At 43.4% G+C, this 24858-nt stretch overlaps 1 protein-coding gene across 4 annotated transcripts in view; it reads left to right on the top strand.

Annotated features, from left to right (window-relative positions):
- The window catches only part of bmp6 (bone morphogenetic protein 6), a 147930-nt gene that overhangs the window by 97430 nt on the left and 25642 nt on the right, over nt 1-24858 (top strand). For all 4 annotated transcript variants that reach the window (XM_069920858.1, XM_069920857.1, XM_069920860.1 and 1 more), the window contains exon 5: nt 18481-18557. In XM_069920858.1, coding sequence (XP_069776959.1) covers nt 18481-18557 — 77 coding nt within the window. The remainder of the gene's footprint in view (nt 1-18480; nt 18558-24858) is intronic.

The raw sequence follows: 24858 nt of genomic DNA, 5'->3' as shown, positions 1-24858 counted from the left end.
TCCAGAATTTTTTTTTTAGTTTAAATTTGCAGTATATGCAGTTTTTTAAAAAATCTTCCCTGATATGATTCCTTCATTTGATCTCAGAGGTGTACGCAACTGAACTATTTTTTTAAGTTATCTCTCAAGATAAAGTAATGGATTGTAGAAGTAAGCAAGAAGCAGTGTCTGTTTTTGGCCTGACGTTCTAGTAGAGATAAGCACTCATGGAATACTGTCTTTGTTTATTTAGTTAGAACCAAATAACATGAGGGGAAGTACTGATTTTCAGATGCTACAATACCAGATGTCACCTGTTGAACTGCACTGTCAGTTCTTGTTTCAGACATTCATTGGAAATTTCTCATTTTGCTAGGTGAAGTTTTGTGCCACCAGTTGTCTTGTGAGTGGTTTCAAGAGCGGTTAAGCCAACATAGCCCCATATCTCAGTGGCTGTAACTGCCATAGAGAGATGGAGTGCATAAACAGGCTGTTTGACCCTCCATGTCCATGCTGGTCATCAAGCACCTCTCTAATACTTAGTCTGGGTCTGTAACCTTCTCTACCTTAGTGATTCAAGCACTTATCTTGATACTTCTTAAATATTGTGTGAGTCTCTGGATCCACTGTACACTTAGCCAATCTGCTTCTGGGCTAAACAGATCTTCCTCGGATCTACCTTTGAGCCTAAGCTTTCTAGTTTCCTATGCGTCTGCTTTGGGAAGAAATTTTCTATCATCTCTCCTATCATGGTCTTTGCAGTTTCATATCAGGACCCCAGTCTGCCTCTTTCACTCTGAGGAAAACAAACTTAAATCTTTCCAGTCTCTCCTCAGCTCCATCCTAGTCAATATTCTGATGAATCTCCTCTGCACCCTCTCCATCATGTCATTCCTGTATTCCCAACCACTTTGGGTTGCTATGTCTTCAGATCTCTGCTACCAAAGATATTGCCCATTGGTAAAAGTGCTTGGGGAGATTTTACTGTGCAAGTAAGTACTGCATGTTGGCCACTGCTGGCTCAATGGGTGACTAGTCAGTCAGCCAACAGATGTTTGAAAATGGGTTGCATATTACAGACGCAAGACCTAAAAGGAGGCTGTCCAAATATCAATTTCTTAAAATGGCCAGGAAATGTCTTGAAGTCTGATTCTCTGTTGGAATACTGAACCGCATAGTTGTGTTCCCCTGGAGAAAATAACTTACAACTGTTTTTGCAGGTATGTAAACCCTACTTGTAGGGTTGAATACTTAATAAATAAGATACATATTCTATTTATTTTTCTTCTCTCTATTTTTCTTCCTTTTACTGAAATTTAGATTAAAAAATAATTGGACCTCTTCTTTGTTGAACTGGATTTCAGATCTAGACAGCTCCTCTTTTCTTCTTTTCCTTTCTCCTCTTTCTTCTTCCCTTTTTTCTAGCCGCTTTCAGGTGCTTGGGCGCAGATAATGTGCCAGCAGTCACGACTGGGGGAGTGCAGCTGGGACGTTCAGATGGTCGCGGGGAAGACTTTCTGTCACCTGAACGTGCCGGCTGAAGGAGAGCCACGTCCGAGCAAACGCCAGCTCCTGTGCACTGTGGCCGTAGTCCCACTGCTGCTTTCAGGTGCAACAGGGGATTCTCCAAGCCCGAGAATATACCTACAGGAGGAGGGTTAGGTAAGTGTTCCTCCTGGCCGGGTTCTCCACTTTCAGGTGGCCACCCGATAGCCACATTGCGGTAGAATAGGCGGCATTTCAGTCGGGTATTGTGGCCACCTGAAAGTGGCTTCTTTCTCCTGATTCCTTCTCTTTCTTTCACTTTTTTCCTTTTTCACCTTTTTTCTTCTTCATTAGGGGTTTTGTTTGGGGGGGGGGATAGCGGTCATATTTGGAGCATGTATTAATGATTCACATTTAATTACTTATCTGAGATGATAATTTGGTATTGTTTTGATAAAATCAAAAAAATTACTCAAAAAAGAAAGTGGGTTGTTTAGTTTTATACTAAGAGGCATGGAATGCATTAAACTTTTGAAAAGCATTAACGAGACCCAGTGGAATGAAACAAAAACAAATGTTGGAAATACTCAGCAGGTCAGGCAACTTCTGTGGAAAGAATTTTATCATGTGCATCTATTTCAATGTAAGGAGTATTGTAGGAAAGGCAGACCAGCTTAGAGCGTGGATCGGCATGTGGAATTACAACATTGAGGCCATCAGTGAAACTTGGTTGCAGGAAGGGCAGGACTGGCAACTCAATCTTCTGGGCTTCCTTTGTTTCAGAATGGGGGAGAGGGAATGAAAGGGGGAGGAGTGGCATTGCTTATCAGGGAATATTGTCACAGCTGTGCTCAGGAAGGACAGACCAGAGGGCTTGTCTACTGAGGCTTTCTGGGTGGAGCTGAGGAACAGGAAAAGTATGACCACACTCATGGGTTTGTATTATAAACTGCCCAATGGTCAGGGAGCAAATCTGTAGAGAGATAGCAAAAGCATAAGGTTGTGATAGTAGATTTTAACGTTCTACATATTGACTGCGACTCCCATGCCGTAAAGGGGCTGGGTGGCTTGGAGTTTGTCAAATGTGTTCAGGAAAGTTTTCTAAATCAACATATAGAGATACCAACTAGAGAGAGTGTAATACTGGATTTCCTATTGAGGACTGATGTATGACAGGTGACAGAAGTATGTGTAGGGGAACATTTTTGGTCCAGTGATCATAATGCCATTAGTTTCAAATTAATTATGGAGAAGGATAGGTCTGGGCCTCAGGGTGAGATTCTAAATTGGTGAAAGGGCAATTTTGGAGAAAAGAGAAAGGATCTAGAATGTGTGGATTGGGATAAGTTGTTTTCAGGCAAGGGTGTGCGAGGTAAATGGAAGACCTTCAAAGGTGAAATTTTGAGGGTACAGAGTTTGTATGATTCCTGTTACTATTAAAGGAAAAGTAAACAGGCAGAGGGAACATTGATTCTCAAGAGATATTGAGGATCTCGTTCGGAAGAAGAGGTGTATAGCAGGTATAGGCAACATGGACCAAGTGAGGTACTTGAAGAGTATAAAAAAAAATGCAAGAAAAAACTCAAGAAAGAAATAAGGAAGGCTAAAAGAAGACAAGAGTTTGCTTTGTCAGATAATGTGAAGGAAAATCTTAAGGGTTTCTACAGGTATATTAATTGCAAAAGTCTGGTAAGGGACAAAATTGGTCCCCTTGAAGATCAGAGTGGTCGGCTTTGTATGGAGCCAGAAGAGATGGGGGAGATCTTAAATGGGCTTTTTACTTCAGTATTTACTCAAAAAACTGACAGAGTCTAAGGAAGTAAGGAAAACAAGCAGTGAGGTCATGGAACCTATACAGATTCAAGAAGAGGTGGTGCTTGCTGTCTTAAAGCAAATAAGGGTGGATAAATCTCCAAGGCTTGACAAGATATCTTGGACCTTACGGGAAACTTGTGTAGAAATTGCAGGGGTCCTGGCAGAAATATTTAAAATGTCCTTAGCCACAGGTATGGTTCCGGAGGTTTGGAGGGTAGCTTGTGTTTTTCTGTTGTTTTTAAAAAGGCTCCAAAAGTAACCCTGGAAATTATAGGCCAGTGAGCTTGACGTCAGTAGTAGGTAAATTATTGGAAGGTGTTTAAGAGATTGGATATGCATGTGGCAGACCAAACGACCACACAGCTGGACAGGCAGAATCTCCGCACTGAGTGGCTGGCACAGAATAGTGCAGGCTCCCCTTCTTTGCCCAGGAGGAGCCTATGTTTGCAGACCTGTGTAGGTTGACTGAGCACGTTGCTTCCCTGCTGGCATGTTGCCAGAGAGACAATGACTCTGCGGCGCAGTAACTTCACTCCCCTTTGTGAGGCAAGCTGACATCACTCTCCTTTGTGAAGCGAGCTGACATTCCCATTTGTGAGGCGCGCTGACATCGCTCCCCTTTATGAGGCACGTGATTGTTTAAAATAAAAACCAGTTGGTAGTTGACTCTTCTCTGGTAACCTGCGTTTCTTGAGCTCTGCAGTTAGTCCCACTAAATTGGTGACCCTGATGGGTGCTCAACAGTGAAATGTAGTGAGAAAGCCTGCAGAATGGATGCCACTACTTCACTGCACGTGGTGGCTGTGAAACTGCCCACCTTCTGGCCTCGCAGACCACGTCCATGATTCCAGCAGGCTGGGGATCATTTCCATGTTAGGAACGTAACAAATGAAGCCACCAAATTCTGGCATGTAGTCGCCTCATTAGATGAAGATTCTGCTGCCAAGGTAGATGATTTTATCAACAACCTGCCCAAGGAGGATCAATACAGTGCTTTTTGAGGGCACACCTCCTCACGACTTTAAGCATGTCTGACCTGGAAAGAGGCACACGTTTACTCCACCTCAATGATTTGGAGGACAGAAGGCCATCAGAACTGATTAATGAAACGCTTGCACTAGCAGACGGCCATTTCAACCGCTTAATGTTCAAGGCATCCTTCTTGGAACAGCTCCCTCGTGACATTGCCCTACTGCTCTCTTCTGCTGACTTCTCTAAACCAAAGGCAGTGGCGAGGGAGGCAGATAGACTTTACAGGGTACCGCAGCCTCCCGTGGCAAAATTTCAACAGGTCACCTTGGACAGTCAAGTCAATGCAGCTGCCAGTTCTATGGCCCTCCACAAGCTACTGAGGAAGAAAAAGCCATTGGAGAACAGTGAGTGATGTTTCTACCTCCGAAAAGTGGGGCAGGAATGCGCACTGCTGTGTGCCACCATGCAGTTATGTGGTTGACGCACAGGGAAAGGACAATGCAAACCACCACTAATGACCTCGGAGGTTGGCGACCAGACCAGCCTGTTATATGCCACTGATCAGCGCACGGGATGCAAACTGTTGGTTGACATGGGAGCTCATCTTCCCACCATCCTCTTACGAGCGGGAATCTCTAGTGCTTCAAGCCGACTTGCATGCCGCTAATGACCCTACGATTAGCGGTTATGGTACCAAGTCAATACAACTGGTATTAGGCGACACACCGCTGGACTTTCACGCTAGTGCCCGTAGGACAGCCTATTTTGGGAGCGGACTTCCTGACGGCACATGACGTTGTTAGACGTGAAAGGGTGCCATTTGGTCCACGCCACCATATTCCACACAGGCCCACTTTCTTCAGGCCACCGGCTGGCAACACTGCTATGTATGCATACACTCAGCACCAATGATTTTGCAAACTAATTAGCAGAATTTCCTGAACTACTTACTCCAGATGTCCATTTAGTCTCTCCACATCATGGAGTTCAGCACTACTTAACCACCACTGGCCTTCCCCTACATTCCAAGGAATGCAGACTTCCCCCTGACAAGCTACTACAGGCCAAAAAAACCTTCCAAAAGTCCGATAGTCCTTGGGCATCACCACTCCATATAGTGCTCAAAGCATCTGGTGGCCTAAGATCTTGTGGAAATTACCGACACCTCAACAGTTCAACTGTGCCGGATAGGTGTCCAATACTACATGTTCAAGATTTGCCACCAAACTCCTTGGCAAACGTATCGTCTCAAAGGTAGACTTGGTATAAGGTTATCACCAAATACCTGTCCACCTGGAGGACATTCCTAAAATGGCCATTATTACTCCATTTGGTCTATTTGAGTTTTTGAGGATGCCTTTTAGCCTTAAGAATGCAGCTCAGACGTTCCAATGTTTAATGGACGCCGTCATGAGAGATTTGCCTCGATGACACCTTTGTGGCCAGCAAGTCAACAGAAGAGTACAGACAACACCTGCGACAATTGTTACACAGGCTTTGGGATTTTGGCCTTTCTATCAATACTGCGAAGTGTGCATTTAGCAAACACACAATTGACTTTTTGGAACACAGGATTTTGAACACAGGCACAACCCCGCTTCCAGACAAAGTATCAGCTATTCAGGCCTTCCCAAAGCCCACTACAGTTAAAGGGCTAGAAGAATTCCTGGGAATGGTTAACTTTTTTAGCAATTTCATTCCAGTAGCTGCCAGGATCACAAAGCCCTTGTACCACATTCTCACCAGCAAACCTAAAAAACCTGCTCTGGACTACAAAAGCCACAGCAGCATTTTACAAAGCAAAAGAGGCGCTTTCAAAGGAAACCATGTTGGCCCACCCCCAATATGCACACCCCTCCTTGTGCTCACATCAGACACATCGGACATCGCCATAGGGGTGGTCCTAGAACAGAATATCAGCAGTCACTGGCAACCCCTGGTATTTTTCATCTGCTACCTACACCCACCTGAATTAAAGTACAGTGTTTTCAACCAAGAGTTGTTAGCACTTTATCTGGCCATCAAACATTTCAGATATTTTCTCGAGGGCAGACATTTTACTGCGTTTACTGACCATAGGCCTCTAACGTTTGCCCTTGCCAAGATTACAGATCCCTGGTCGGTGCGTCAACAGAGGCATCTAACCTACATTTATGAATTTACCTCTGATGTGCGGCATTTGTCTGGTAAAGACAATGTTGTAGCTGATGCTTTGTCCAGGACAGAGGTCAATGTGATTACAGGAGGGCTGGATCTCCAGGCTCTTGCAATAGCCCACAAGAGGACCAGGAGGTACAAGCTTTCCGTACAGCTATTATGTACCTGTTCTTAGCCGGCGTCCCATTGGGTCTACGGCCCGGTGAACATACTTTGTGATACTACAACCAGCCACCCACGACTAATCATCCCACTGTCTTGGTAGAGGAAACTTTTCAACCACATTCACAGCCTGTCCCATCCACCTGTCCGCACAACTGTCAAGCTTGTGTCCTCAAAATATATCTAGCATGGCGTAAGGAAGCAGGTCACTCACTGGGCATGCCAGGCAGCTAAGGTCCAATGGCACACTTGAGCACCACTTCAACAATTCCAGCACAATGGATCTACAGTGCTATTGGGCATTGGTGGTCAACCAGAACTTTTTACACGAGACAGACTGAAGCTTGCACACGTGGACATTGCTAAACCTGTGCATGTCCCACCTCCCAAGCGCCAGGGACGCCCTCCTAAAATACCCAAAAAGGTGACATTCCAGCCATGCAACAATTCTTGGGGGGGGGGGGGGGGGTGATGTAGTGGACCAAGTGGCCGTACACAGCTCAACAGGCAGAATCGCAGCACCGAGTGGCTGACACAGAATGGTGCAGGCTCCCCTTCTTTGCCCAGGAAGAGCCCGTTTTTGCAGACCCGGTTGACAGAGCACATTGCTTCCTAAATACATGCATTTGGATAGGCAGGGACTGATTAGGGATAGTCAATATGCCTTTGTCCATGTTGCATCATATTTAATCAATCTGATTGTTGTTTTTTGAGGAGGTTACCAAGAAAGTTGATGAAGGAAAGGCTGTAAATGTTGTCTACATGGACTTTATTAAGGCCTATGACAAGGTCCCACATGGGAGGTTAGTCAGGAAGGTTCAGACACTAGGTATTCATGGTGAAGTAGCTATTGGATTTGACAATGGGTGGACAGACGAAATTAGAGAATGGCAGTGGATGATTGCTTCTCAGACTGGAGCTTGCGACTAGTGGTGTGGCTCAGGAATCGGTGCTGGGACTATTGTTGTTTGTCATCTATATCAATGATCTGGATAATTTGGTAAATTGGATCAGCAAATTTGCAGATGACATAAAGATTAAAGGTGTGTGAAAAAAAAAAAAAAAAAGATTAAAGGTGTGTGGACAGCAAGGAAGGCTTTCAAAGCTTGCTCAAGGATCTGGACCAACTGGAAAAATGGTAGATGGAATTTAATGCAGACAATTTGAGATGTTGCATTTTGAAAGGACAAACTAAGAAAGGATATACACGGTAAATTGTAGGGCACTGAAGAATGTGGAAGAACAGAGGGATCTGGGAATACAGATACATAATTCCACGAAAGTGGTGTCATAGGTAGAATGGGTTGTAAGATCTTTTGGCATATTGGCCTACATGAATCAAAGTATTGAGTATAGGAGTTGGGATGTTATGGTAAAATTGTACAAGATATTGGGGAGGCCAAATTTGGAGTATTGTGTGCAGTTTTGGTCACCCAACTGCAGGAAAGATGTCAATAAGATGGAAAGAGTGCAGAGAACTAGGATGTTGCCTCAACTTCAGGAACTGAGTTAGAGGGAAAAGTTGAACAGGTTAGGAATTTATTCCCTGGAGTGTAGAAAAATGAGGGGAAATTTGATAGAGGTATTTAAAATTGAGGGGTCTTGTGAAGGTAAATTTAGGTAGGCTTTTTCCACTGAGGGTACAAACCAGAGGACGTGGGTTAAGGGGAAAAGGTTTAGAGAAAACATTAGAGGGAACATCTTCACCCAAAAAGTGGTGGGAGTGTGAAACGAGTGACCAGCTATAGTGGTGAATGTGGGTCTATTAATTTTTAAGAAGAATTTGGACAGGTACATAGGGAGGGTTGTGGTCAGGGTGCAGGTCAGTGGAACTAGGGAGAATAATATTTCGGACTAGAAGGGCCAAAGCAGGCTGCTTCTCTGCTAAATTGTTCTATGGTTCTAAAAACAGAGTTTTAGGTCAAAGGCCTTTTGTCAGAAGTAGGAGTTAGTTTCAGTCACAGAGAAATTGGGGGAGAGATTTGAGAGGCAGAATACACCACTCAACAGCACATATGGATTCACCAACTGGGGATGCTTCTACAAAATGATATTTTCTGATGGCAAGGAAGAAACCCCAACATGATTGTGATGGCCCTCTCTATTGTTTTATATTAAGCTCACACATTGTGCTGCTTTATTGAGGGAGCCTCCATGCCAGTTTCTGGGGATAAGGGTGTGTTTGTTTGATGCACCATTCTTGCTGCTTGAAATGGCCAAGATTTTCTGGAGTAAGTTCATGACACTTGATTCTGGACCGGATGGTGGTCAAGGCCTCTCCAGCTCTGTCCTTAGTCTCTCTCAATTTACTGATATGTTCTTATGTTTAGGAAGGCCAATGGGGACAAATTGTTGCCCAATGAACCATCAGCGGTTGGGAAATTTTTGGAGAAAAATTTTAATGATAGGATCTACTGTACTGGTATTTACTCTTGTTCAGAATAGTCAGAATGGCTTTGTGCAGGGGAGGTCATGCCTTGCAAGTCAAGTTTCTTGAGCTGGTGATGAAGATAATTGGGGCTAGGGCAGTCACTGTTGACAACGTGAACTTTATTAAAGCTATCGATAAGGTCCTTCATGATAGGCTGATTTAGAAGATTAAGTCACATAAGATCCATTGGGACTTGATAGGTTGGATTCAAAATGGTTTAGCCATAGTGATGGAGAGGTCCTGTGACAACTGACGTTCTGTAGGATCAATGCTGGCTCCTCTATTGTTTGCGCGAATTTAAATGTTTTGGATAAAAATGTAGATAGGTTGATTAGTAAGTTTGCAAAGTAGACAACAATTATCAGACTTGTGAAGAATGAGCAAGGTTGCAGTAAAAGCACAATACTCGAGAAACTCAGCAGGTCAAACAATGTCCTTTATGTAGCAAAGATAAAAATACATCACCAGCGCTTTGAGCTTGAGCCCTTCATCAAGGTATGGAAAAATGTCAGCAGGCATCCGAACACAAAGGTAAGAGGGTGGGGGGGGGGAAAGAGGAGCAGGGTCACAAACGCATGAGGTCATGGGTGGAGAAGGGAGGGAGGGCATAACATCAAGCAGGGGGAGGAGGGATGGCTAGGTGAATAGAGAGGGAAGGGGGGTGGAGAGCTGAAGGAAAGGAAGGGGAGAGGAGGTTAGCAGAAACCAGACCAGTCAATGTTGATCCCATCTGGCTGGAGAGCGGCCAAAACGGAATTTTGTGGGTGGTCTTGGTGGGAATGTACATGAAGTCATGGAACAGACATATGAGTATGGGAGTGGGATGCAGAACTGAAATGGTTGGCCACTGGGAGGTCCCTGACACTGATCTGAACAGAGCAAAGGTGCTCAGCGAGGTGATCCCCCAGTCTGCACCCAGTCTCTCCAATGTAGAGAAGGCCATAAAGGAAGCACCAGATGCAGTAAATCACTCCTGCAGATACACAAGTGAAGTATGACACCTCCTGCGGCCACAAGGGAAGGTGCTGGAGGGGGCGGAGATTATTTGTGGGGTGGGAGGAGTGCACAAGGGAATCCTGGAGGGTGCGGTCTCTACGGAAGGCAGAGAGAAGAGGAGAGGGGAAGATGTGTTTGGAAGTGGAATCCTGTTGTTAGTGCAAAAAATCTGGAGCAAGGCTGCAAACAGATTCATCTAGTCCAGTTGAAATATGGGCTGATGGCAGATGGAGTTTCATCTATATGTGTTTAGTGTTGCTGTATGTGGCAGGACCCTTAACAACACTGAACAGATGGATTTTTGGGTGCAAGTCCATAGCACCCTGAAATTGGCAGCACAAGTGGATAGGTCATTTATTGATCAGGGGTTTTGAGTATAAAGGTTGGGAAGTCATATTGCAGCTGTATAAAAGTTTGGTTGGGTTACATTTGGAGCATTATGTGCATTCTGGTCACTACATTATGGGAAGAATGTGGTGTTAAAGAGGCTGCAGGAGAGATTCACCAGATTGTTGTCTGCATTAAGATACAGTAAGATATCAATAAATTGGAGAAAATGCAGAGAAGATTCATTAACATGTTGGAGGGGTTACAGGGTCTAAGTTATTGTGAAAGGTTAAATAAGTTAGGTCTTTATTCTTTGGAGTGTAGAAGATTGAGATGGGGATTTTATTGAGGTATTTAAAATTATTAGGGGTATAGATTGATTTGACATGGAGAGGCTTTTTCCTTTCAGAAAGGGGGGGGATACAAGCAAGAGGACGAGTTGAGAGTAAGGGGAAAAGTTTAGAGGAAACATGACGTGGACTTCTTTACTCAGAGTTGTAGGTGTGTGGAATGAGCTTTTAGACGAAGTGGTAGAGGCAGGCTCGATATTAGCATTTAAGGAGGTTTGATATATATGGGCAGGAAAGGAATGGAGGGTTACAAGTCAAGTGAGTGTAGGTCAGTGGGGTTAGGTGGGAGAAAGTGTTCAGCATAGACTAGAAGGGCCAAGTTGCCCTGTTTCTTTGCTGTAATTGTTATATGGTTGTATATTTGTTGGACAAACAGGTTGCTTTTTTTTTCTGGAGCATCAGAGGCTGAGAGGAGATCTGATAGAGGCATAGATAGGGTAAGTAGTCAATCTTTTTCCCAGGGTGGAAACAAAAACTAGAGAGCACAGGTTTAAAGTGAGATGTGCGAGGCAAGTTTTTTTAAACATAGCAAGTAGAATGTGCTGCCAGGGCATGTGTTGAAAGCAGATATGAGAGCAATTTTAAAGAGCATTAAGACAGACATGAACTGGCAGGGAATGGAGGGAGGTGTGCAGGCAGGTGTGCAGTTTAAATTAGCCTCATGGTCAGCACAGACATCATACTTCTGTCTAGCAATGTTAACAGGATCCTCTTTCTAATGACTTCCAGACAGCAGAGAAGAGTAAAATGTTTGACTTGGAAACTGATAGACTGGCACATTACTCACCACTTGCACTGATGGATTTCTGCTTGCTGGGATCCAGTACAGTGTCAACTGCTTGCAAGAGAAGCTGCTGAAGAGTACTGGTGTGTGCACTCTCTCTCTCTCTCTCACTCACTCACACACACACACACACACACACACACACACACACACACACACACACACACACACACACACACATTCTTGTTTTCACTTTCTCTTTCACTCACTTTCTCTGTCTCTCCATTATACTCTCACTTTATCAACAAATATCAGCATTTCTATGCTTGCATACTTGGGCATTTTAACTGATTGGGCATTTTACTCTTTTTGTTAGCAAGCTGATTAGCTGGAATTGCTACTTTTGTGCAAATGGCAGGAAAAAGGCATGACCTTCCCAGCCTGATCTCTACATTTTCATTTTGGGGTTGTGTCAATAGATCTTAAGTATTTAGCAATCGCTGCCTTCCGTTGCCCACCCAGAATGTGTACTGAAGATCATTTTGAAATTGCTAGCCTTGTAAAATATCTCATCAATGTATGTTCTTGTTTATTCAGTATAATCACTTTACAGAAGAATTTTGTAATGCAAAGCAAGAACTCTTCAATAGCAGTTAAATTACAATGAAACATTAGATATTTTGGCAGCTCCAGGCATGTCAAGAAATTCTTCTGAGTCCTAAACCATGATCAATGCAATTACTCTACAAGATCTAGAGAATTTGTGTGTATAGACTGGAGGTTTGGAACTGCACTCAAATAAATACCATACCTCCCAGCCGCTATGTTTTCTGCTCATTGAAGGAATCTCCAGCAATCTCAAGACAGTAAGGTTTTTTTTTCAGAAATAATACTGGTCTATGCTATGTGGCAAGAGAGCACCTTGACTGCACACAGCACAGAACATGCCCTTTGCCCTGACTTATCTATGCCAAACAGGTTGGTGTTCTGGGCTAGACCTATTTGCCTGCATTTGGTCCATATCCTCCTTAGTCCTTTTGAATGTTGTAATAGTACCTGTGTAACAGATTTGTGTTAACCTTTAATTTAATGTTAAACTATATTTCTCACATATAAAAAAATACCTTAGTAAAGTAAATTATAGAGTTAAAATATTGTACATGTATTCTTAGTAAGTTAGTTGTGGGCTGGTATAGGGTCACACACAAGACACAGCACATTTACAGAGAACCATTAAACTCAGAAAAGGTGTTCATTTTTGGAGTTGACTTGTCTTAGAAAGACCTAATGGAATTGAAGTGGGTCTTAATTATTCAAGAACAATGGAATGTTTGCTTTATTAAAAACTGAAGTATCTAAGTACTCAAAAAGAATTGCTGAGGAAGCCATCTGTTTTTAAACTAAACCACAAGGCCTCTTGAATAAGAGAAATGAAACATAGCCAAGTGAGTGATATACATAAGCTTTTGAAACAGAAGTGAGGTAATCTTTTGGAATCATGTCGTCTACAAGTCAGAGGTGTGAAGATCACATTGTTTTCAAGAAGCTGGGATTGGCAACTATTTAAAATTCCAATAACTGATCACATTTTCTAGGAAATAAAAATAATCTCATAACTGTCACATGGTTTGGAAAAATATATTATCAAATTCAGACATTTTTTGAAAGAATTCAGTTTGGAATTTACAGAAGTCAAACCCCTGTGACACACAGGGCTGGAAACCTTGAAAAAGATATGGTTGAGTTACAGTAACCAGAATAGGTGATGTGTGTGTTATTCCTGGATAAAGGAGAACACATAATCAGTAGCTTTTGAAATAAGGAAGACCACTTTGCTGTCTCTCTGGGAAAGAGGACAGAATTCTACAGGGTCTATTTTTGTATGACACTTCATTTAACCCTTGTCTGGATTTGTGAATTAATCATGGAAGAAAATAGCCACATTCCCTGCCTCTTGAAAAGAGGGCAGAATTGTGAATTGTGAGTAAAGATGCCTAAAGATATGACGTTTAAAAGTGCTTTGTGATTATTTCTGAACTGAGAATGTAAGACCTTCCAAGCAAGACTAAAATGAAGCTGAAGTTTTAAAAACGGACTTTTCAGAAGTGGACTTTATTACATACACACATTTACATTTTATATTTGTGCATGTGAGGTTAACTTTAGAGTTAAGTTTAGAGATAAGTAAGAAATGTTATTAATAGTTTAATTTTTTTAAAAACTATTATTTTGAATTTACCATTGTCTGGTGAATTTTTCATTGCTGTTCCTGTGTTAGTTGCTAACAGTCCGTTTAGTACCAAAAATAATTAAGAGGGTTGTTAGTTCATAACAACTGTTTCTATAGTTCCAGATATGGACTACCCCAAGGGGGAAAAAGTTACCTCTTCTATCTCACTTAAATCTTTCCCCTGACACCTTGAACCTGTGGCCTATAGGTCAAGAATCATTTCCCCTGGGAGAAAGACTCTGAGCATTCATTTTAATGATTATCTAAATATTTATAAAGGCTATCCCTCGTCTCCTTTGCTCTAAGAAATAAAAGCCCAGCCTATCTAACCTCTCCATACAACTGAAGCCCTTCAGACCTGGAAATATCCTGGTGAATCTTCTCTTGATCCTTTCCAACTTGTTGATATCCTGATCGCTGGGCGATCAGAACTACACACAATACTCCAAGTGTGATCTCATCAGGGCCTTGTCCAACTTTTGCACTCAAAACCCTGCCCATGAAGGCAAGCCAATCCCCTTCTTCACTACTCTGTCCACCTGAATAGCCAAGTTTAGCTCATAATTTCCAATTAAGTTTTAGAAATGATAAATCAGTTGTTTCAAAATTCTAGTTGACAAATTCCTCCCAATTAGTAATTTGAGAGGAGAAAAAAGGAGATGGTTAGGATTAAGGAATATTTCCTTCCTCAAAACAGGAATGTTGCACAGTGCCTGTTTCCCATTTCCTGAGTTTGCCATGGTTGGCACTGTTTACTCAACTGGCAGAACTGCAAGGTAGTAGGTCATAATTTTTATTCACTCACATGGCGGTGCTTGCCTTGAGCCGTCACAATGAAAATCTCCCCTGAGGTCTCGGAGATGGGAAGATTTGGCCCAATGTTCTGGGGCTGCAGCCATTGTTTATATGGAGCCATTTCAAACCTTCTTCCCCAAACCAGTCCAAATATAAAACACAACCATACCTCATACCTGGGCTTGTCCCCTGTTCCTGTTGGAGTATCTTCAGTGATAATGATGTTCTATGAGCTATAAACACCTCCATTTTTCCTTGTAGTAGTGATCTGAATGGTCTTTGCATTGGGCTTTTCTATGGGCAAAGAGGTGGGAATACCAATTTGCCCATCTACCAACTTGGTTTTCAAATGAAAGTTTTATTTCTTGGGGGGGGTGGGTGGGAATGACTTTTCAACATTTGACATCTGCATTGCTTTAACAATCAACTATGGGTTTGTGGTCCAATTTGGCCATCAGCGGTGAGTTGCGGAGGAGATGGATTGCCTATTCTGCTGTGGGAATAGGACACAAAACACTGAGTAGGTGTGAAAAACCTTTGGAAAGGGAATGTTGGCCAGAAGCCATAGTTCACATTAGTCAGGAATGTTCAGTTGCTCGATATTCATAGTGAAGTCATAAAGTGGAGTCAGCATTGGCTTCCTGGGAGAAACCAGAGAATGGTCGTGGATGATTGCTTCTCTGACTGGAAGCCTTTGACCCCATTTTTGTTTGTCATCTATATCACTGATCAAGATGATTATGTGGTAAATTGTATCAGCAAGTTTGTAGATTGACAGCGAGCAAAGGGATCTGAGCCTGCTGGAAAAGTGGGCTGCAAAATTGCAGATGAAATTTAATGCTGACAAGTGTGAGGTGTTATATTTTGGAAGGTCAAGCCTAGGTAGGACATACACAGTTAATGGTAGGGCACTGAGGAGTGCAGTTGAACAGAAGGAACTGTGACTGCAGATACATCATTCCCTGAAAATGGCATCATAGGGTTGTAAAAAAGCTTTCGGCACATTGGCCTTCATAAATTAAAATATAGAGTGTAGGAGTTGGGAAATGTATTCAGAATAGGTTCAACGGGTTCAAAGAGAATCAAGTTAGAACAAGCAGTGGTCTTTATTTATACACAGGGGAATTCACAAAAAAGGGAACACACTGACAGACTAATGTACACAGCACACAGGCCCGGTATACTGAGCATCAAGGGTTTAACTTCAGCACCCACCACCCACAGGCACTCTCTACTGCATAACTAAATGAGTACATGTACATGAAACTGATCTCAAGTGTCACTGATGCTCAGGTTCTGGGTCAGGCCCATTGCAGTCGGCTCTCCGGAGATGTCCGTGGCTTGCAGCCTGGAGTTCTCAATGATCACAACTATTGAGCACATACACAGCAATAATACACAAATAACTACACCTTGGGTGCAAATAAATCACTACTAAATATTCTCAACTCTCGACTGGGAACGCAAAGGTTAAAAGCACAATGCCCACCCACCCACAGGCACAGTACACTAATGAACAGTAATTACAACTAACAAGTACATCAAATCAACCTGGTCCCCAGCATTCCCCATGGCCTGGGATCCGAGATGGGCCCATTGCATTCGGCCCTCCAGAGCCGCCCGTGGCCTGCAGCCTGGCATTCAGTAATGGTCTCCATGAAGCAGCATAAACCAAGAGAGAGACAGAGATTTGACGTGCTTGGCTTTTTCGACACAAGACCATCCACATGACCCGTGAGACACCTAGGCGACCAATCACACATCAGCCTCACAAGTGGACAGAGCTAACTCTTGATTAGCATATGAGGCTGGAGAGGCCGCTTGACCCTCGACAATCCAAGGTATTGTGGTAAAGTTGTACAAATCATTGATGAGGCTAAATTTGGAGTATGGGGTGTAGTTTTGTCACTTAACCACAGGAAACATATCAAAATTTGAAAGTGCAGAGAAGATTTACTAGGTTGTTGCTAGGGCTTGAGGGCTCATTTTTAAGACAAATTTGAACATATTCAAGGATGGGAGAACTATTGAGGAATATAGACTGGACGCAGGTCAGTGGGACTAAGCAGAATAATAGTTCGGCACAGTCTAGAATGTTTTCTGTACTGTAATGATACAGCAATGAGCTCTCTGAACCCTTCTCCATTAACAATGGCGTGAAGCAAGGCTGTGTTCTCGCACCAACCCTCTTTTCAATCTTCTTCAGTATGATGCTGAACCAAGCCATGAAAGACCCCAACAATGAAGACGCTATTTACATCCGGTACCGCACGGATGGCAGTCTCTTCAATCTGAGGCGCCTGCAAGCTCACACCAAGACACAAGAGAAACTTGTCCGTGAACTACTCTTTGCAGATGATGCCGCTTTAGTTGCCCATTCAGAGCCAGCTCTTCAGCGCTTGACGTCCTGCTTTGCGGAAACTGCCAAAATGTTTGGCCTGGAAGTCAGCCTGAAGAAAACTGAGGTCCTCCATCAGCCAGCTCCCCACCATGACTACCAGCCCCCCCACATCTCCATCGGGCACACAAAACTCAAAACGGTCAACCAGTTTACCTATCTTGGCTGCACTATTTCATCGGATGCAAGGATCGACAATGAGATAGACAACAGACTCGCCAAGGCAAATAGCGCCTTTGGAAGACTACACAAAAGAGTCTGGAAAAACAACCAACTGAAAAACCTCACAAAGATAAGCGTATACAGAGCCGTTGTCATACCCACACTCCTGTTCGGCTCCGAATCATGGGTCCTCTACCGGCATCACCTACGGCTCCTAGAACGCTTCCACCAGCGTTGTCTCCACTCCATCCTCAACATTCACTGGAGCGCTTTCATCCCTAACGTCGTAGTACTCGAGATGGCAGAGGTCGACAGCATCGAGTCCACGCTGCTGAAGATCCAGCTGCGCTGGGTGGGTCACGTCTCCAGAATGGAGGACCATCGCCTTCCCAAGATCGTGTTATGTGGCGAGCTCTCCACTGGCCACCGTGACAGAGGTGCACCAAAGAAAAGGTACAAGGACTGCCTAAAGAAATCTCTTGGTGCCTGCCACATTGACCACCGCCAGTGGGCTGATATCGCCTCAAACCGTGCATCTTGGCGCCTCACAGTTTGGCGGGCAGCAACCTCCTTTGAAGAAGACCGCAGAGCCCACCTCACTGACAAAAGGCAAAGGAGGAAAAACCCAACACCCAACCCCAACCAACCAATTTTCCCCTGCAGCTGCTGCAACCGTGTCTGCCTGTCCCGCATCGGACTTGTCAGCCACAAACGAGCCTGCAGATGACGTGGACTTTTACCCCCTCCATAAATCTTCGTCCGCGAAGCCAAGCCAAAGAATGTTCTATTGCATTGACCAATGATATTTAATCGGGGGGCTCTGTGACGAGTTTTGCATGTAGCACAAGAGGAATGGGGAATTAATTGAATAGTATTGGAGAGAGAGGCTGGAAAGGAGACTGACCACACTCAGTCAATGCACTGAAGCAGTTAACTAAGTGATTAATTCTCTGTCCAACTAGTATACTTTAAGTCTGAGGGCAATGTTATAATGTTCTATGTAAGGTTGTAGAATCTAATACTCTTAACAGAAACACAATGGGAATCCTCTTTGTCTCTCAAAGGCCTTAGAACTGAAAGATAATGTCAGAAGTGTAATGCACAAAAATGCTGGAGAAACTCAGCAGGTCACACAACATCTCTAGGAAGTAAAGAGTAACCAATGTTTCAGGCCTGAGCCCTTTGTCAAGGTATGATATCAGAAAATAGAGTTACAGAGAAACAGGAAAGTTTTGAAAGAAAGCAAATGAGAGGGGTAACTTTTCAAGACTTCACTCCCTATTCAAGTTGTACTGTGACATGAGATAAGTAAAAGTATGGTGTGCTCAAAGGCAACTTTGGGACTACATGGGAGTATTTTGTACCTGCAGTGCAATCCCAAGCAGCACTGCACCAATTCAAATTCAGAGGTAAAATTAATTCTTGCTTTATAACCAACAAGAGCATCTTGCAACCCTGTTGCATACCCTTTGTGACAAGTTTTTATTTTCCCCACAGAGTACAATACCAGTGACCAGCGACAGGCTTGCAAGAAACATGAACTCTATGTCAGCTTTCGGGACCTAGGATGGCAGGTAAATCATGGAGTTTCCTTTCCCATTCTATATGTTGCTCATGCTCTTGGCATGGCTGGGGCAGAAGTGAAATGTTGCTTGGGTGGAGGCTCTGATTGCAGCATGTCTTGAATTCCAGCCACAGTTCAGTTGGTACCCTTTCCCATCTGTGTTCCATTCCAAAGACTGAACACAAGAATCCAGCCTCATGCTCCAATATTGGGTTGGAAGAAATGCTGCCCTATCAGAGAAATTTGTCTTTTAGGTGAGATGTTAAACTGAGGCTCTGCTTCCTTCAGGAGAAGGAAATTATTAGTTGGCACTATTTCAAGATGAATGGAGTAAATTGCCATGTCTCCTGACTTGTACTAATCTCTTGGTTGGCATTTCCCCATGCAGGGTATCTGACCATCATTGTGTGGCTGTTGTGGAGCCTGTGATGCAAATGTTGGCTGTAATTTTCCAATATTACACTGAGGCGGCAAGGTTGATGTTGTGGTTAGCATAACGCCATCGATCGGGACTGGGGTTTGAATCCCGTGCTGTCTATAAGGAGTTTGTACATTCTCTCTGTGCCTGCGTGGGTTTTCCCCAGGGGCTCCCATTTCCACCCACCGTATGAAACGTACCAGGGTGGGTGTAGGCTAATTGGGCAGACTCATGGGCTGAAATGGCCTGTTACAGTGCTCTATGTCTAAATTTTAAAAATAAAATTTAAATTTAAAAATTATAGTGGTGACTTCAGTCAGGAGAAACTTCATTGGCATCAAAACGCAGGGATTTGCTGCAAGGGATATAAATGATGCTATAGAAATGGAAGTCTGTTATTAGAATCATTAATTTTAAAACAAAAGCATTTTCAAGCTTGTGATTCAAATCCAACATCTTCACTATCCTTTAATCCTGACCCAACTCTGAAGATACAAGTATTCTGAACAGTTCCAGTGCCTGGAATGCAGTCTGGTAGTGAGTGGTAATTTTTACTTAAATATTTTTGTTCCTTTCTGACCTCCTAATTAAAAGGTAAAGAGCAAGAATGTTGTTAAATCTCCTGACTCTTAAATGCTTATTGAGAAAGGGCAATCTTCACAGACTATTCATTCCCAGAGTATGCAGAAGACACTGTCTTTGGGGCCCTTTTAGGACATGTTAAAGAAAGGATTTGCATTTCTATGGCACCTTTCATGAACCTCAACCAAAGAAATACTTTTGAGATTTGATTATTCTTCCAGTACAGAAAACACAGGAACCAATTTATACAAGTTTGATGTCTTGGCTTTCGACACCCCTAGTCAACAAAGCAAAAATCTGGTGCACTTGACTGGATGAATACAGCTCCAACAAATCTTAAGAAGATCAACGCTATTCTGAACAAAGCAGCCCTCTTGATTGTTGCTACTTCCAGCACGATCAACATTCACAGCACACAGTAGCTGCAGGGCACAATAGGCCCATTCAAACTGCCATGTAAAATGGGGTTAACTGGGTTAGCACCCAAGTTACGTGGCAGTTAAAAAGGGTCCAACTCTGTCGACCTCGTTGGAGCCCAACTGGATCCATAACCTATCTCAGAGATGGGGAACACAGTTAAACTTATCTAGGTTGCGTCCACAGATGATTTAATCGGGAAAATGGCCAGCATGCTTATTCTGGTGATGTCAGTGCTTGTGTGTGTGTGCATCACCGGGCAGCCAGCATCTGAACATCCGGCAGTACTACCGGTGAGTGAGTGATGCCTCAATGTGTGGGTGGGATTCCCCATTAAATCACTAGGTTGGAAATTTAAGGGGTCAATCCCCCTGCAACTTAAAAGGTGCTTCCAGCACCTTTGCCCCAGTAATCACACCTGGGTCCCAGGAGAGCTACCCAGTTGCTGCAATTTAAAAGGAGTTACTGTCTACAAAATCCCCAAGCTACTTCAACAGTGCCTCCCAAACCTGCAACCTCTATTACCAAGAGAGACAAGTCAAGTGGGCACATGTAGATTATCGGCCACATCTCTCACCGTGATAACCTGGAAATAAGTTTCCATTCCTGCTTCACTACAGGGTGTAAATCCTAGAGCAGGGGCAGGCAACCTTTTGCCATGTGTGGGCCAGATGATGTGTCAGTAGCCCTTTTCACAGTGGCTAACCTGTAATGGCCATTCAATGAACCGGTTAAAGAAGACTTTTTCAACGTTCACACTGGACCACTGTTAACCTGTTCTCTGCGTCCTTTCACATTCACCACCAGGCATCCCTGGGGAGAAGGGTGCCTATCCTCCACTGAGTGACTCATTCGCTAATTATAATCTTGTATTTAAGCAAAATTAATCATGCCTCTTTATAACACAATTAAGCATTATGTACAGCACAGTCTCGTCCTTCAGCCCCTGTTGTGCTGACCTATATAAATCTTTTATAAATTTATAAAGACTGTGGGAAAGTCGGGGGTGAAATACACGCATCAAGTGATGGCGGACCTACTCTCCCAGAATTCTGTGTGGCAGAGAAACCCTTCCATGAGTGCTCCATTCATATAGCCCATTCGCTACTGCACAGAATTCAGGGAGGGCATGTCTGCCATTGCTTGATGTGGGTATTTCATCCCTGACTTTCCCATGGTCTTTATAAATTGTCTTTGGCTTGGCTTCGTGGACGAAGATTTATGGAGGGGGTAAATGTCCACATCAGCTGCAGGCTCGTTTGTGGCTGACAAGTCTGATGCGGGACAGGCAGACACGGTTGCAGGGGAAAATTGGTTGGTTGGGGTTGGGTGTTGGGTTTTTCCTCCTTTGCCTTTTGTCAGTGAGGTAGGCTCTGCGGTCTTCCTCAAAGGAGGTTGCTGCCCGCCAAACTGTGAGGCGCCAAGATGCACGGTTTGAGGCGATATCAGCCCACTGGCGGTGGTCAATGTGGCAGGCACCAAGAGATTTCTTTTGGCAGTCCTTGTACCTTTTATTTGGTGCACCTCTGTCACAGTGGCCAGTGGAGAGCTCGCCATATAACACGATCTTGGGAAGGCGATGGTCCTCCATTCTGGAGACGTGACCCACACAGCGCAGCTGGATCTTCAGCAGCGTGGACTCGATGCTGTCGACCTCTGCCATCTCAAGTACTTCGACGTTAGGGATGAAAGCGCTCCAATGAATGTTGAGGATGGAGTGCAGCTTGATTTACCACAGTCCTTTATATATTAGTTTATACAGTGCTGTGTTGTACATCATCATAATTATATTATAATGATTAATTTTATTCAAATACAAGATCATAATACATTGATCAGGATTTAGTAAATTGAATACAAAGTTTATACCTTTTTAACCACATAACCATCTTCAGCACAGAAACAGGCCAGTATGATCCTACTAGTCTGTGACGAACATCTTCTCCTATCTAGTCCCACTGACCTTACGTTCATATACCTATCCAACCTTTCCTTCAATATTAACATCGATCTCACTTCTAACACCAGTGCCAGAAGTTCATTCCATACCCCCACCACCCTCTGCGTGAAGAAATTCCCCCTTATGTTTCCCTTAAACTTTTCCCCGTTTACTCTCAATTTATGACCTCTTTGAATCTCCCCCACTCTTAGTGGAAAAAACCTATCCACGTTGACTCTATCCGTTCCTCCTTATAATTTTGAATACCTCTATCACCCCTCAACCTTCTACGCTCCAGAGAATAAAGTCCCAGCTTGGTCAACCATTCAAACCCTGAAACCCCAGCGACATTCTCGTAAACCTCTGCACTCTCTCTATACTGTTTATATCCTTCTTGTAATTCGGGACCAAAACTGCATGCAATATTCTAAATTTGGCCTCACCAATGCCTTGTACAATTTCAACATAACGTTCCAACTTCTGTATTTTTTACTCTAATTTATGAAAGCCAACATACTAAATGCCTTCTTCACCACCTTATCCACATGTGATTTACCTTTCAGAGAATTATGTACCATGATTCCTAAATCCCTTTGTTCCACTGCACTCCTCAATTGTCTACCATTTAACGTGTATGTCCTATTTTGATTAGTCCTACCAAAATGTCCTTCCTCACAGTTATCAGTATTAAACTCTATCTACCATCTTTCAGCCCACTCTTCTAACTGTTCTATATCACCCTACAAGCTTTGATAATCTTCCTCACTGTCCACAACACCAACCTTTGTATTGTCTGCAAATTTACTAATCCAATTTGCCACCCTATCATCTTTTTTTCTTTCTTTGGCTTGGCTTCGCGGACGAAGATTTGTGGAGGGGTATGTATGTCCACGTCTGCTGCAGGCTCGTTGGTGACTGACAAGTCCGATGCGGGACAGGCAGGCACGGTTGCAGCGGTTGCAAGGGAAAATTGGTTGGTTGGGGTTGGGTGTTGGGTTTTTCCTCCTTTGTCTTTTGACAGTGAAGTGGGCTCTGCTGTCTTCTTCAAAGGAGGTTGCTGCCCGCCGAAATGTGAGGCGCCAAGATGCACAGTTGGAGGCGATATCAGCCCACTGGCGGTGGTCAATGTGGCAGGCACCAAGAAATTTCTTTAAGCAGTCCTTGTACCTCTTCTTTGGTGCACCTCTGTCTCGGTGGCCAGTGGAGAGCTCGCCATAGAACACGATCTTGGGAAGGCGATGGTCCTCCATTCTGGAGACATGACCTACCCAGCACAGTTGGGTCTTCAGCAGCATGGATTCGATGCTTGCGGACTCTGCCAGCTCTAGTACTTTGATGTTGGTGATGAAGTCATTCCAATGAATGTTGAGAATGGAGCAGAGACAGTGCTGATGGAAGTGTTCTAGGAGCCGTAGGTGATGCCGGTAGAGGACCCATGATTCGGAGCCGAACAGGAGCGTGGGTATGACAACGGCTCTGTACACGCTGTAACGATCATCTAGATCATTAATATGACAAACAGGAATGGACCCAGTACCGATCCCTGAGGCACTCCACTCGTCTCCGACCTCCAATTTGACAAACAATTTTCCACCACTACTCTCTGGCATCTCCCATCCAACCATGCTGAATCCATTTCATTACTTCATCAATAATATCTAATGCTTCCACCATCCTTACTAACCTCTTATGGGGAATCTTCTCAAAAGCCTTACTAAAGTCCAAATAGACAACATCCACCGCCTTCCCCTCATCAACCTTTTTAGTAACCACCTCCAAAAATATCTAAGATTGTTAGACATGATCTACCATGTACAAAACCATGCTGACTACTCCGAATCAATCCCTGTCTTTCCAAATAGCTGTATATACTATCTCTAAGAACACTTTCCATTAATTTACCCACCACCAATGTCAGACATAAGGCCTATAATTACCAGCTTTACTTTTCATCCTTTTATGAACAGCAGAACATGAGCCACCCTCCAGTGCTCCGCCACGTCCCCTGTGGCCAGTAACATTTTAAAAGTTTCTGTCAACGCCCCCACTATTTGTTCATTAACTTCCCTCAGGGTCCTAGGGAATATTTTGTCAGGACCTGGAGATTTATCTACCTTAATATAGCCAACACTACCTCTTCATTAATTCTTATATTATCCATGAGTTCCCTTCCTTATTTCTTCACCTCATGAGGCTCAATATTCTTTTCCTTAGTGAATACTGAAGAAAAAAAACATTTAAAATTTCACTCATCTCCTCTGGCTTCTCACAGAACCTACCCCCTTCATCTTCAATGGGTCCGATTTTATCCCTCACTATTCTTTTACTTTTAATGTACCTGTAGAAACCCTTTGGATTTATTTTTACTTTCCCTGCCAAAGCAGCTTCACATTTCCTTTTAGCCTTTCTAATTTCTTTCTTAAGATTTTTTTTTTTACACTCCTTATATTCCTTAAGCAGTTCATCCCTTCCTTACTGTTTATTCCTGTTGTACACATCCCTCTTCCTCCAAACCAAGTTCCCAATATCGTTAAAAAACCAAGGCTCCCTACAGTTGCTAACCTTTCCTTTAATCCTTACGGGGCCATACCAACTCTACGCTCTCAGAATTTCTCCTTTGAATATCCTCCATTTTTCGGCTACATTCTTCCCTGAAAATATCTTATCCCAATCCACACCCTCCAAATCTTTTCTCATCCCCTCAAAATTTGCTTTCTTTCAATCAAAAATCTCAATCTTTGGCCCACCTCTATTCTTTTCCATTACTAGCCCAAAACTAATAGCATTGTGATCATTAGACCCCAACACAAACCTGTTACCTTCTACATATTGATTAAGAAAATTTTCCTGAACACAAACTTAACGAACTCTACTCCATCCAGCCCTCTTACTGTTTGGGCATCCCAGTTAATGTTCGGAATGTTGAAATCTCCCACAATTACCACCTTATCTTTA

This window comes from Narcine bancroftii, chromosome 2 (genome assembly GCF_036971445.1).
Source record: "Narcine bancroftii isolate sNarBan1 chromosome 2, sNarBan1.hap1, whole genome shotgun sequence".
NCBI classification, from domain to species: domain Eukaryota; kingdom Metazoa; phylum Chordata; class Chondrichthyes; order Torpediniformes; family Narcinidae; genus Narcine; species Narcine bancroftii.
This window is presented reverse-complemented; position numbering and strand designations above follow the sequence as displayed.